This window comes from Crotalus tigris, unplaced genomic scaffold (genome assembly GCF_016545835.1).
Source record: "Crotalus tigris isolate CLP2741 ecotype Arizona unplaced genomic scaffold, ASM1654583v1 scf7180000019364.2947544272:3078424, whole genome shotgun sequence".
Classification (NCBI taxonomy): Eukaryota; Metazoa; Chordata; class Lepidosauria; order Squamata; family Viperidae; genus Crotalus; species Crotalus tigris.
Genome location: NW_024097500.1, coordinates 1828982 through 1842741, shown reverse-complemented (window position 1 = coordinate 1842741; position 13760 = coordinate 1828982). Strand labels below are relative to the sequence as shown.

General features: G+C 40.2%; 1 protein-coding gene across 2 annotated transcripts in view; it reads right to left on the bottom strand.

Moving 5' to 3' along the window:
- MEGF11 (multiple EGF like domains 11) overlaps window positions 1-13760 on the bottom strand; it is a 231647-nt gene that overhangs the window by 57831 nt on the left and 160056 nt on the right. For both annotated transcript variants that reach the window (XM_039361924.1, XM_039361926.1), the window contains exons 10-11: window positions 10143-10355; window positions 6357-6531 (exon numbers count right to left, since the gene is read on the bottom strand). In XM_039361924.1, coding sequence (XP_039217858.1) covers window positions 6357-6531; window positions 10143-10355 — 388 coding nt within the window. The remainder of the gene's footprint in view (window positions 1-6356; window positions 6532-10142; window positions 10356-13760) is intronic.

Genomic DNA, 13760 nt, shown 5'->3' with positions numbered 1-13760 from the left:
GAGTAAATTAGGAGACATTTCACGTTTATCTTTTCTCTTGGCTCTTTGCTTCATTTGCATACTGAGGGAATATAATATGCAAGATTGCCAGATTTTGCACAGCAGTGATTAAAATCTATCAGAAGGTGACCTGTGCCTCAAACCAGCCTTAATGAGTATTTGACTTATTAGTTGAAAGTGTTTTGTATTATGATAATTTCAGTTAGCTATACATTAACATTTATGTTTATTTTTATCTTTATTTATTTCTAACTTAATTCCTTTTTAATTAGTTTTATAGCTCTTAAAATATTTTTAAGTTTGTGATACACACTCACATACTTACACACACACACACACACACACAAACACATTTATTAGCTTTTAAAATTATCATAGAATCATAGGGCTCATGGGGACCTTGGTGGTCTTCTAGGCCAACTCCCTGATCAAGCAGACCACCTTATTCCACCCTGGGCAAATGGTTGTCCAGTCTCTTCTTGAAAACCAACTTCAGGTGGCAAGCAGTTCCACTGATTAATTGTTCTCACCATCAAGAAATTTCTCCTTGGTTCTAGGTTGGATCTCTCTTTAATGATCATCCATCAGTTAGTTCTTGTCCTGTCCTCTGGTGCTTTGGAGTATAGGTGAATTTACACTTCTCTGCCCCCATGTACTGGAAGACAGTTATCATATATTTCTTAGTCTGTCTCTTTGTTAGGCTTTATTGCTTGCATTCTGTCCCTCTTACGCTGGTCTGTAACTGTGATAAAGATTTGATTTGATACCAAAGTAAGCATGCAAGCAACATGATTTACTAGCGTCAACTTGGTATAAATGAGATAACATGTCATAAATGGACAGGAATTATGCAAATTCCAAATTTATAAGCATTCCTGAGGAAATGGGTAGCCCTTTGCCTAAATCTGCATCTTATAGAGATTTTACCTCTGTGTTTGATGCATAGTTATTTCACGAAAAGAAAAGATTCAAAGGATATTGGATGAAATTAAAAACTAAAGCAACCGAGTTGCAGAAGATACTAAGAGACTCAACATTTTCTGGCCAAATTCAGTTGCTATCCTAGCAACTGTCTATGTTAACTGCCTGGGAAATAGAAACAAAATTGAACAATGAAAAACAAAGACATTTTGAGTTTGCAAACTAACTAGAAAGATGGCTGACATATAAACTGAGAAAAGGAGCAGAAAAGAAAATGACAGAGCAAGTTCAGAAGGGTGAGACTGAATTAACAGATAATGACTTTATTCAGGAGTTTGCTCTGACCTGTATAAGTGACTGGAAGTGGATATGCAAATAATAGACAACTATTTACAAAAACATCTACCAAGGCTTTCACAAAACTATATTTTTATTCTTAAGCAAAAAGGCAGAATGGTTCTCTGCACACTTACCAGAATAGGAAACAGATCCTAAAAAATTTAGTGAAAAGCAACAGTACAGGTATCCTCAATTTTCAACAGTTCATTTAATGACTGTTCCAATAACATTTAAAAAAAATGACTTGTGATCATTTTTCACTCTTATGACCATTGCAGCATCCCCATGGTGACATAATAAACATTCAGATGCTCAGCAACTGGCATGTACCTATGACAGTTGCAGTGTCCCGGAGTCACGTGATCTTCTTTTGTGACCTTCTGACAAGCAAGCTCAATGGAGAAGCCAGATTCACTTAACAACCTTGTAACTAATTTAGCAACTGCGGTGATTCACTTAACAGCTCTGGCAAGAAAGGTCATAAAATGAGGCAAAATTCACTTAAGAAATGTCTCGTTTAGCAACAGAAATTTTGGGTTTCATTGTGGTTGTAAGTTGAGGATTAACTGTATGGGATATGGCGTTTTTTCTTCCTCTCCTGGAATGAAAATTGCTGTTTCTTAAATTATATTTTTGAATTAAATTATCGATGGAGACCTTACTCTTTCTCCTATCTGTCCCTCCTTTGAAAACCCCTGGAATTTATTTGAAGAAAAAAGCAAGCGATAAACAGAGCTGCATCAGGCAGAGGCAAAATTAAAGAGGAGAAGCATTTGAACTCCTAATCTTTCATTGCTGACCTCAACGCAGGCACACTGAGCAATACAGATTGATCTGGATTCCACTCCTTCCTGCCTCCCCCCCAACTTCACAAACGCTGCTTAGATGTCACTAATCAAAATGTATTTATGCACACACAGCCAACTTGTTTCATGCGGAGGGCTGTGGCTAAGAATTAAAAATGAGTTTGCTCAGGAAAAAAAAATGTCCTTTCCAAGGTGCAAAATCCTGCTGGAATTACTTCCCACCTGTCAAGATAACTGTGATTATCTCACAATCGGTACTGCTGTGTCCTTCATTTGCAACGCTTACAGTTATGACTCTGAAAATAGAGTCCTTTGATTGATCCACACACAGTCATCTTGGGCAGTTTCTCCTCACCCTTGGTAACGTTAAGGTGGGTGAACTTCAACTCCCAGAATTCCCCAGCCAGTGAGTCATGTTGACTTCCTACATGTCAATGTAACAGTGACTACCTAACAATTGGTGCTGCTGTGTCCTTCATTTGCAAGGCTTACAGTCATGACTCTTTGAAAAGCATCTTAACAATTGCAACCTATCTGATCCACACACAATCATCTCACACCGTGTTTCTCAACCTTAGCCATTTTAAGATGGGTGGACTTTAACTCCCAGAATTTCCCATCCAGTCCGGGGTCCATAATATTCCCTCCCTGCCTGCTTGGGTGAGGTGGCCCGACCAAATTATTAGTGTTTCCATCAACTGTGTGAGAGATATTCCCCTTTCTTGGGTCTTTCCCCATAAAATCTTAGATGCTATTAAAAATGCTCCACCTTCAGAGGGTTAATTTTCTCCTCTTGTTCTCTTTCCAACTTTCCTGAAACGGCTAATCCCAAACATGCTAATTTCTCTCTGTCTCTCCTGTCAGGATGATGCTGTTTAGGATACCTGCAAAGTCACTGACAGGCTGGATTAAGGTGAGTTATAAGAAGGTTTTTAAAAGTCAGCAAATCTCTCTGCATCTAAAGCAAAGTCCAAATTGCAGAAAAGCAAACTAAGGCTTGGGATACTTTGTTTTTCCAGCATCTGTCTAAAGCCAAGAGCTGTCCAGCACACCATCTTCAAAGCATTTGCAGCTGTCCAGATGGGTGGGGCAAGAGCAGAAGACCAGATTTAGAGCTACTCAAACATCTGTCTACAAGGATGCCTTTTGGAGTTTAAAAGGCTTTCCAAAGTTATCTATAGCCTTGTGCATTTTAATATAATAAAAAAGAGGATTTTTTTTTAAAAAAACCCAACCCAATAATTTAAAGAGCAGCATTAAAATGACTGGCAATCATTGACTAATCCATGCAAGCGGACATGGATGTACTGCTATCCATCAAAACGAAGCACGTAGATCAGGGGTCTTCAAACATGGCCCTTTTATGACTTGTGGACTTCAGCTCCCAGAATTCCTCAGCCAGCTGTCTTATTCTGGACTACCTGGAAAGCTGACATTAATCTCGCAGGTCTGAAAGTACAGAACACTCACCATCTCCTTTACATTCTGGGAACTTAATGAGGTGGGGTTATCTCTTCCGAGCCTCTCTGTCTACCCATTGCAAAGCTCTGGGCTGTGTCTTCTCTTATCTAGGCAGCATCTCTTCACTGGTTCTTCCAAGGTCATTTCCACATACCATTACAGTACAGAAGAGCCTTGAGATGGATTTGGGGTGTGTTACTTTCCCCTGTTTGTGATTATGGCCTGGCTTATGGTACAGTCCTCTCCTGATGAAGGAGCCTCATCCACTCCTCAAAGCCAGCGGTTTCAATAACCGTCCATGAGACAATGTCTCAGAAACCAGCTTAACCCGAGGATAACAAACACACTTCCGCTGCAATAAATTAGCGATTTCCAGTCTTAACAGCCCTTCCTGGACTAATTGTCAGAGACTATTGTACATTATGGGAGTGCAATGCGACTAATACCTAAATATGCTCCAGTGATTATGCTGCCATCTTCAATAACCAAGCTGTTTAAATGTCATTGTGGAAATAGCTCTTTAGTGGGAGATGAAATGTTATTTTCAGAGTGGGCCAGCGGAACCTAATCAACCTTTGGAGGAGTTTCACTTTGAAACTCTGGGTTATTATTTTTTTTCTTAATGGGAGAAAACGCGAGGAAGGCCTTGGTTACAAGCTTTGAAGCTAATATTCAATGTTGCCGGTTGGAATGGGTAAAAAACCCAGAGGAGATTTCCCAGGGAAGCTGTATCAAAGATGTGGTTCTAAAGCACAGTTGTGATTTATTTCCTTTTGTGAAGGGTGTATGTTTAAAATCTGAATTTCAGAAAAGGATTCGGGAATGAAGGGGAATATTTTCCTCCATCAAATGTAATGCTCAGAGTGAGTCAAATTGGAAAAAAATATCTAAAGTCTAAGGCACTTCTAAAGGAAGGAAGGAAGGAAGGAAAAGGAGGGAGGAAAGAAAGAGGAAGGGAGGAAGGAAATGAAGAAGAGGAAGGAAAGAAGAGAGAGGGAGGGAGAGAGGGAGAAAGGAAGAAAGCCAGGGAGGGAGAATAGAAAATAGAAGATACAAATACATTTGTCACAATAAGGGGCTGACATGTATACATACTTCAAATGAAGGGATGCCCAGCATAGATTTAATAGTATTTGGCACCCTGACATTAGACTACAACAGTTTTTTTCATACTGCAAGAGAAATTACTTTGAACTAGTAAACTGATTCTTTGATCTGATGGTATATTCACAGTTGTCTTACCACCCCAAATTTTACTTTTTTTTCTGCCTGATTCTTTTAGACATAAGAGTTAGAATATAAAATATTAACTATTTTACTTCCAAATAACATATTTAATTTTCAAATATGTATTTGCCTTCTCATAATTTTATAATAACCCCAAAGCTGAGAAATCTGTTGCATTTTAGAGCTTCTGAGTCTTTAACCCTATTCTCTCCAAGTTAAGTATCGTTGTCCTGTTCAATCCCTGCTGATATTGTTATAAGAGCAATAAGATAAACAAGGCTGTTCTTTTCATAATTTGCTTGGCCTTCATCAAATTTTGGACCGTCACTCTGTCAAGCTTACAAAGAAGTAAAAGAGTGCTGAAATAAAATTACTGATAAAATTTGGAAGATTTTTCAATCTGCAATGGCAAAGTTAACTATTTTAATTAACGAAAAGAATGCATCCAGTTTTATTTCTGTTTGGAAACTGCTTCTGGAGTTTCTGCTCGAAACAAAACAAAACAGAAAATGACGTTTTTGACTTTGTATTTTGCTGATTAGATTAGTTTGCTGTTGTACAAATGGCTTCACTAAATATGTGAAAATAAAAAGCCAGGGTTGTCACTTTATTTTGAATTTTATTGCACTGAAAATGTTGGAAATCAATGCTTTCCCCCCCCTTTCCCCTCCATCCTACCCTTCTTTTCCCTTCCCCGTTTCCCCATTATCTTTCTTTTCTATTTTAGATTATGACAAATTACAATAAATTTTTTAAAAAGCAAAAGTACAATTGTCAAAATAGCTAACAAATTAGTTTTGACCTCAGAGCGTTTCATTTCCCGAAAGCAACTTTGCTTGGAAACATATGCACATTTCTGGCAGTTCTAAAGCTTGAAGTGACCCTAAATGATCAGCATTTGCTGAGAACACTGTTCAGAAGAGACTGTATAAACATAATAATAATAATAATAATATCCCAACTGTCGATTGGGATATTATTAACAACTGTCGATAAGAAAGACAAAAGACTCTGGATAGTGGACGTGGCAATACCTGGGGACAGCAAAGAAGAGAAAGAACTGGAGAGGATCATAAAATAGAAAGACCTGCAAATAGAAATAGAACGACTGTGGCAAAAAAAAGCAAAGGTAGTACCAATAGTGATAGGTGCCTTGGGTGCAATCCCAAAACGTCTGGAGCACCACTTGAACACCATCAGCATTGACAAATTCACCATCAGTCAACTGCAAAAGCTGGCAGAACAGCTTCTCCTCCTCCTCCTCCTCCTCCTCCTCCTCCTCCTCCTCCTTCCATGTCTAGATCAAAGTTTAAACTGCCAGAATTAAGCCACCTTCTTGGCTTCGTCATTGGCCAAAAATAATTTATTATTGGTATATGTTTCGGGTAGTAGCTGACATACTAATAGGTGGGCCAGCCTCTGTGTCTCTCAGAACAGCTTATAACCTGCGATGATATCTCTAACACCATCAAACATCAACATCTGCCTATCCTAGTTCCTTGGGAAACACTCGATAGGCAGACAAAAATGCCAAATCCAATCTGAACATCTGGCTAACTGTGCAACAAACAATAATAATGATAGGAGGAGGTCAGAACTTACCATATATCCTGGTCCACAGGTGCATTTCCCTGTGATGCTATCACAATCTGCTCCATTTTGACAATGGCAAACAAGGTGACAACTTTCACCGTAGAATCCAGGTGCACACGTTTCGTTGCAATAGAGCCCTGCCCAGCCAGCTTTGCAGTTGCATTCGCCAGACAGAGGATGGCAACTGTCAAAAAAGAGATCCGGCATTATTCAGCTAGTCTGGCAGAAAGAAAAGCAACTCCAGATCCCCAGAAGCCAACATTTGACCCGGTTAAATGTTGCACAATATGTACAAACATTCCAGCCAAAGAAACAGGCAATCTGTCAGAAGCAAGGAGGTCAATATTTCTATGTGGCACCAAAAGGTCATGAGGAAAAATTGATTCCAGCTTAGTATTGCTGGACGAAGAAGGAAGAACATCACTGTGCTGAGTGGATAGGAAGGGCAATGAAGAGAAATTTGCTCAGAGTCAGGATAAATAGAAGCAGGCCAAAAAGCCAGTGGAGAAAGGTTCAGGAGGAAAAGGCACTGGGATTGTGGTTATTTGTCCAGCAATCCTGGACATAGGATGCTAGGGTTAAGTGCAAGGCACCTGGCCTCTGTGTGGTCCACCTCCAGGATTCAAAGCATTGTTCTGGACAGAGAAGGCTTCCCCTATTCTGGATGGGCAACATCTGGGAAGATTATCCTTGGCCTTTCTTGGGTCCCCAAGCTTGCAGTTTGGAGCAGCAGCAATTGTTAGGACTCTGGCATGATTGGAAAGTGCACAACAAGCTCCTCTGGGCCATCTGTAGTGTCTGGAAAGTCTGCATGCACAGAAAAGAACAGGGCTTTGATTGTGCTGTTATGGTCATCATCCTGACATTATTAACTGCATGCATTTTGTTCGGCCTCCACTGTTAGGCCAGGCATATTTTCTTTGAGCATCTTCTGAAGACCTCAAGAAAAGGTTCCTCTTAGCCATATTCAAAGAATAGCAGAGTTAGGAGGGACCTTAGAGGTCTTCTAGTGCAACCCTCTCCTCAAGTAAGAGACCCTATACTGTTCCAGACAAATGGTTGTCTAATGTTTTCTAGAAAACCTCCAGTGTTGGAGCACCCACAACTTCTGAAGGCAAGCCCTTCCACTGATTAATTGTTCTCACTGTTAGGAAATTTCTCCTTAATTCCAGGTTGCTTCTCTCCTTGATTAGTTTCCATCCATTGTTTCTTGTCCTACCCTCAAATGCTTTGGAGAATAGTTTGATCCCTCTTCTTTGTGGCAGCCCCTCAAACACTGGAACACTGCTATCATTGTCATCCCTATTTCTTCTTTTCTTTAGACTGGCCAAACCCAGTTCCTACAGCCGTTCTTCATATGGTTTAGTCTCCAGTCCCCTAATCATCTTTGTTGCTCTTTTCTGCACTCTTTCCAGAGTCTCGACATCTTTTTTATAATATGATGACCAAAACGTGATGCATTATTCTAAGTGTGGTCTTACTAAGGCTTTATAAAGTGGTACTAATACTTCACATGATCTTGATGTTATCCCTCTGTTAATGCAGCCTAGGATTGCATTTGCTTTACTTTGAAAATGCAAACCAGAATTACAAAGTCCCCAAGAAAAGTTTTACTTAGCTGGCCCAGTTTCTACCCCCGCCCTCTCTACTTAAGCTATCAACGGAAGAGCTAGCACATAATGTTGTGCCTAAAAATTACCAAGTTCTGTAGCTGTCTTACGCTTCCTCGAGTAACTAATTAAAACAATTAATCAGCTTAATAAAAAATAAGAAAAGTTTCCAACTGACACACTCCTTGAATTATATGTTCCTTGGTTCACACCTCTTAACATTTAGATGAAAACTCATAAAAACAGCCATTGCCTCCACCCACCTCCGCTTCTATTAATCTCCATGGAATGAAAACAGAAAATGAAACAGCAAAGCAATAGTTTAGCTTCCCTGGTTTTGCGTTTCTTCCTTGTGGCACACACAACGCTACGTTTTCAAGCGACTCGGCCCTGGGTAGCTAAATTAAATCTTTCAAAAGTAATAGATGTTTCTTGCAGTCAGAATCCATATATTACAATTCAACCAAACACCACTTCACCTGGTAAGCTTTTCTCCTGCAAGGTGGAGTCTTTCATCAGAATATAAAAGGTTAGGCCTTTTAAAAACAAATTACCAACATGAAATACAGATATTTTATGAGTGGCCCAAAATTTATTCCCCCAAATAATAAGCATGCAAGAGACAGACAGCAAAAAGAACAGAATTAACAGCCAATACCAATTCAGAAAAAGCTAAGGGGCTCTTTTTAATCTCACTCTCTCTGTCTCTTAAAATCTATATTTCTGCCTTCAATAATATTCTGTCTCAGCTCATATCTCCTGACTCTGAATCTTATTCTTCTCTGTGCAAATTCTACTTATGAAATTCACTGAGGAAAGTTGACTCAAAACAAGTTGTGTCCCTCTTTATTTTTTTTTTTAGTTCAGCTCCAGCAAAGTGTCCACTGTTGATACCAAGTTGGTTCTGGGGGTCAAGGCTGAAGACCTTAGTTTGGAATTAGATCTAGAATGATACTGAAATACTCATTATTAATTAGTTCTGAATAAGTGCCGAAAACGATGGTGCTTATTTCTCTCATAAGGAATAATAAGTCACAAAGGCAATGGACAAGTTCTAGCTTGAGCATCAAATACCAAACAGACAATGAGTGTCAGGACAAATTTTTTGTGTCAAAATGCGTTGTGTATAGGTAGTCTTCAAGTTATGACCACAATGGAGTCCAACATTTATGTTGCTAAGTGAGACACTTGTTAAGTGAATCTTGCTCTATTTTACAAAGCTTCAAAGAAGTTGAATACCAAGATACCCCTGTACAAGAATCTGATCCAATTTTGGACACAGGTATTATGTGCCTTGCCTACGCTGATATGCCACGGTTGAACTGGAACCCAAATCCATTCAGACAGGCCATCGGTCCCTTATCTTTTGGTACCCCCTTGTCTTGAAACTTAACAAGCGGAAGCAGAGTTTCTTGGAAAAAGTTAAACTCTGAAATGCCAATAGCATGCCTGAAAAATACATCTATGGATCTATGCCTGCCATTGTCTCTTCTGTCCCCCGAGGACCAAGATAAGGCTGAACAGAAGGACAGATTTTATCAGTTGAGTGACTGGACTCATTTATTAAGAGCTGCAGATACCATCTGGAGAAAAGACTCTTTCAAGGCAAGAAAGCAGGTGCAAACAGACAGGAAGTTAAAAAGAAGCCAGCAGTGAAGAGAAATCCAGCTGGATCTGAAGCATACAATGCAAATATTTTACTGGAGGAGTAAATGTTAAGATCATTTATTCCTAACAAATGTGGAAGTCCTACCGAATGGTGGTACCCTTCACTAAGAAGGCATCCAAACTTTAGGTTTCCTTAATGAATGCAACAATTTATGGAATTGGAGTAAGGAAGTCTTTGTCCCTAAGTCCACAAGGCAGACTGTCAAAGAAAGCTTGGCTGACTAAAACCTCCAGAAAGAAATCTCATCCAGAAGACCAGGAGAACCTCTGTGTCTCTGTGTCTGTTAAGTGATACATTTGTTAAGTGAGTTTTGCCCAATTTTATAACCTTTCTTGCCACAGTTTTTCAATCAATGAATGAATCAATCAGAATAGAGCTGGAAGGGACTTTGGAGGTCTTCTAGTCCAGCCCCCTGCTCAAGTCTAGTCCAGTCCCCTCCTCAAGTCTGAAATGATATAGGTACTGGAAAGCTTCTCAGCCCACATCTCCCCCTTTGCAGAAGCACCGCACACCTACCTGACTGTGTTAGTAGCATGACACGGACACTGTTTGTTGCATTTCAGCCCGTAGTATCCCTCTGGACAGATCCGCTCCTGGCAATGGATGCCCTTGAAGCCCAGATCACACAGGCATGCTCCGTTGACATGATAGCACTTGGCTCTGTTCTCACAGTTACATTTCTCCATACACTGGAAGCCAAATGTCCCCACTGGACACTCCTCCTGACATCTACAAAGAAACATCATGGACTTAGGATCAGGTAGTCACTCTGGAGGACTTGCAAAAGATTTCCAAGTCTGGCTTTGTAGAACATCTATGATTCTGCAGGAGGAGGGTCCACCCATCTTAAAGTTGCCAAGGTTGGGGTAACCATAAATCAATCACAAGCCACAAGTGTTGGGTCCAAACAATATCTAACCCAAACCAACTATATTCTGTCAATATTGCATGGGATTTGACCAGTATGAACTCATTCCTGGTGTTCTCAGACATGGTATAGTGACTTCATGGACTTCAACTCCCAGAATTCCTGAGCCAACATAGCTCAGCTTGGAAACCTCTCCCTTCCCCTCAGCATGGCTGGCTCAGGAACTCTGGGAGTTGAAGTCCATGAGTCATAAAAGAGCCAAGGTTGCCTACCCCTATTCTATATACCATCCCAGACAGGTCACTGACCAGTCTCTTCTTAAAAACCTCCAGTGATTAAGCACCCACAATGTCTGGAGGCTAGCAAGTCATACCACCACTGATTAAAATGTTTACTATAACTGCCTTGCAGAGAAGATACTGCTAATTATTTCTTTCTTGGTCATTTTGCACAGAGTAGAAAGTGTTAAAATATGACCATAAGAGAGAAAATATTTAAGCAGGCATTGCTGGCCTGGGAAAAAAAATGCAGCAATTAAATCGCTTAATAGGAAATGGAATATACAGCGGCTGGTTTAATTTAATATAATTTTGACCAGAAACAAACATGCTGTGAAAAACACTTAGTAGTTTTGCTGCTATATATACTTCTGCTTGAGTTTATCATCTGCGATAATGATTTTAAGGTATTTTTAGTTGGTAGAACAGTCTTCTGTTACCTTTTAAAAGAGAAATATTACTTTTAATGTTTGGGTTGAAGTTAATTAAGAACTGATTTACATATTTAGATAATTAAATATGGAACATCACTGCCAAATTTAAATAGTTCAAAGTAAATGGTTCAAAATACATCCACCTCTGGAAAGCTACTTTGTTAAGATCCAGAATTTTAGGCTTTATGGAATGCAAGTTTTCTACCTAGGAAGAATTTTTGGGTATGTTTATGTAATGCAGGAAACTTTACAGATATGCCCTGAATATCTATAACCTTAAAATGGCCCATTTTCTCTTGAAATGAACTGTCCAGTTCCTCTGATTCAAATTATATCCAAGTAGCTTCTCACTGCAAATATCTCTTAGGTCCTCAGCTTTGTGGACCGGCAGTGGTGATGGCGGGGGGGGAGGGGGGAGAGAGGGAATGTGCGAGCGCATGCACAACTCCATTTACACAAATGGTGGGTATTCACACATGCCATTCACACAAATGGAGCTTGCACAAGTGGCCAGGGGCTTGGGGAATCCCTGTTTTAGGCTGCCATCTCTTTTCATCATTTTTGAGAATTTAATATCAGCAGCCAATTCTTTGACTTGCCCCTCTACGTCCGCTCTCTCTGGAACTCTGGTGTGTGTGTGTGTGTGTGTATACACACACACACGTCTTTCACACCTAACCTTTTGGCAGTTGGAATTGAGCAGCCCTCGATCTTCCTGACTACAGCACCCATCCTTTCTTTGGCTGAGCGACTGGCAACTCTCACAAGTGAAGGCAAATATACGTGTCCCAGGATAACGTTGCAGGATCCAGTCTGAGTCTTTCATTGCCTAAACAAGGAGTCCCTGCGGATTTTACTCTGCTACGGTAGTCACTGCTGACTATATAGAGGATGGTGCTCATCTCCATTTCGAGACCATTGAACCAGCACTGTGTGAAGGCATTTCTGCAGTCAGGGGGCCAGCATGATGTGTTGGCGTGCTGTTACTTTCCTACTGCAGTGGTACCCATTTATCTACTCGCATTTACATGCATTCAAACTGCTAGGTGGGCAGGAGCTGGGGGCGAGGATGGGAGCTCACTCGTCACACGATGCTTGGGTCCTGAACCTAGGCTTTCCAGGTGACAAATCCTGCATCTTAACCACTGAGCCATCTTACCACCTCTTTTTTCGGACTCATGCTGGAGCCCAACCAGCAACAGTTCCCTGAGGATGGGCTCCAGGACAAGCCCAAAAGCTTGGAAGAATAAACTTTTGGTCCCACTGACTGACTCAGATTGGATCCTGCAGTTGGCAACGCTTTCTGGCTGATGGGGAAACATGCCCCACTGTTACCTGTGCTTATTTAAGCAGAAAAACACAACACTCATGGAGATGAATGGGCTGCTGAACACCTCACTCTCTCATCCTGTATTTACAGGCACTATCTAGCCTCTAAAATATCAAACCTTGGTGCCTTCATCCATTTAACGTAATTAGGAGCCCTTTGCTACCCGATCCTCACTTCTTTATGGTTTATCCCTTGACTATCTTGTAAAGATCAAATACACTCTATGTGAATTTCACGCAGTGGAAACGTCTCACTTCCTATCCTATCAATCCCAAAAGACCATTAGGGGCGAAACGCGCTGCTCAGTTAAATTATACCACGACCGAATGCACCCTTGCCCGATTCGTGTTCAGTTTTCCATTTCACCCTCCTTATCTGGAGAGAGCTACTTTACAGCCGTTCTTTGGGGCTTTAATAATAAGTGCATAATTATTTCAGCTCGGGTTAATATACTTGTCAGCAGCAGAATTAATGGCCACAATTTCACAAAATATTAAACACTACCATGCTTTGTTTAACACATTATATACATGTAACGAATATTAGTTTCTTTTACAAACACTATAACAGAGGCGGCCAGCCCATTTGTATAAAAGTGATATGTTTCTATCTTACACGAAAAAAGGACATTGCCCCTCCAAACATTTAAACTCTTTGGGTCACAATTTCATACACACCAGGAAAACATACATAGGAAAACAAATAAACAAGTAAAAAAAAAAAATCACACGCTGGTTCATTGCAACTGTTTGCAAAGCGGCTGCTTTTTTTGTTGTTTTACCTTTTGCTTTATGGCTTGGGCAGTGTAATGTGTCTTAACTTTTATTGCTTTTTAGCAAGTTGACTTTGCATCCAGTGCATATCGTCAGGTTTTTATTTGATTGTGCATTTCCCCATGACGCTTTCCATGGATGTGTTTAGAGGTTTGCTTAATACTAATTTGTTATTTTTTTACAACACCTAGAGAATTTGTAAAGAAGTTAAGATCAAAGAATAAAAGAGGGCGGTCTCTCCCTTTTCTATAATCGTGCGACCCAGCCATCTGGGGTGATTCTCCCATGCAACGGTTGTAAGTATGAAAAACAGTCATAAGTCATTTGTTTCAATGCCATTGTAACTTTGAACGGTCACTAAATGTACTGTTGTAAGTCAAGGACTACCTGTAATGAAAATAGATTCTTGACACCTGCAAGAATGTCTTTTTGCACTACGTTTGCTGTTTCC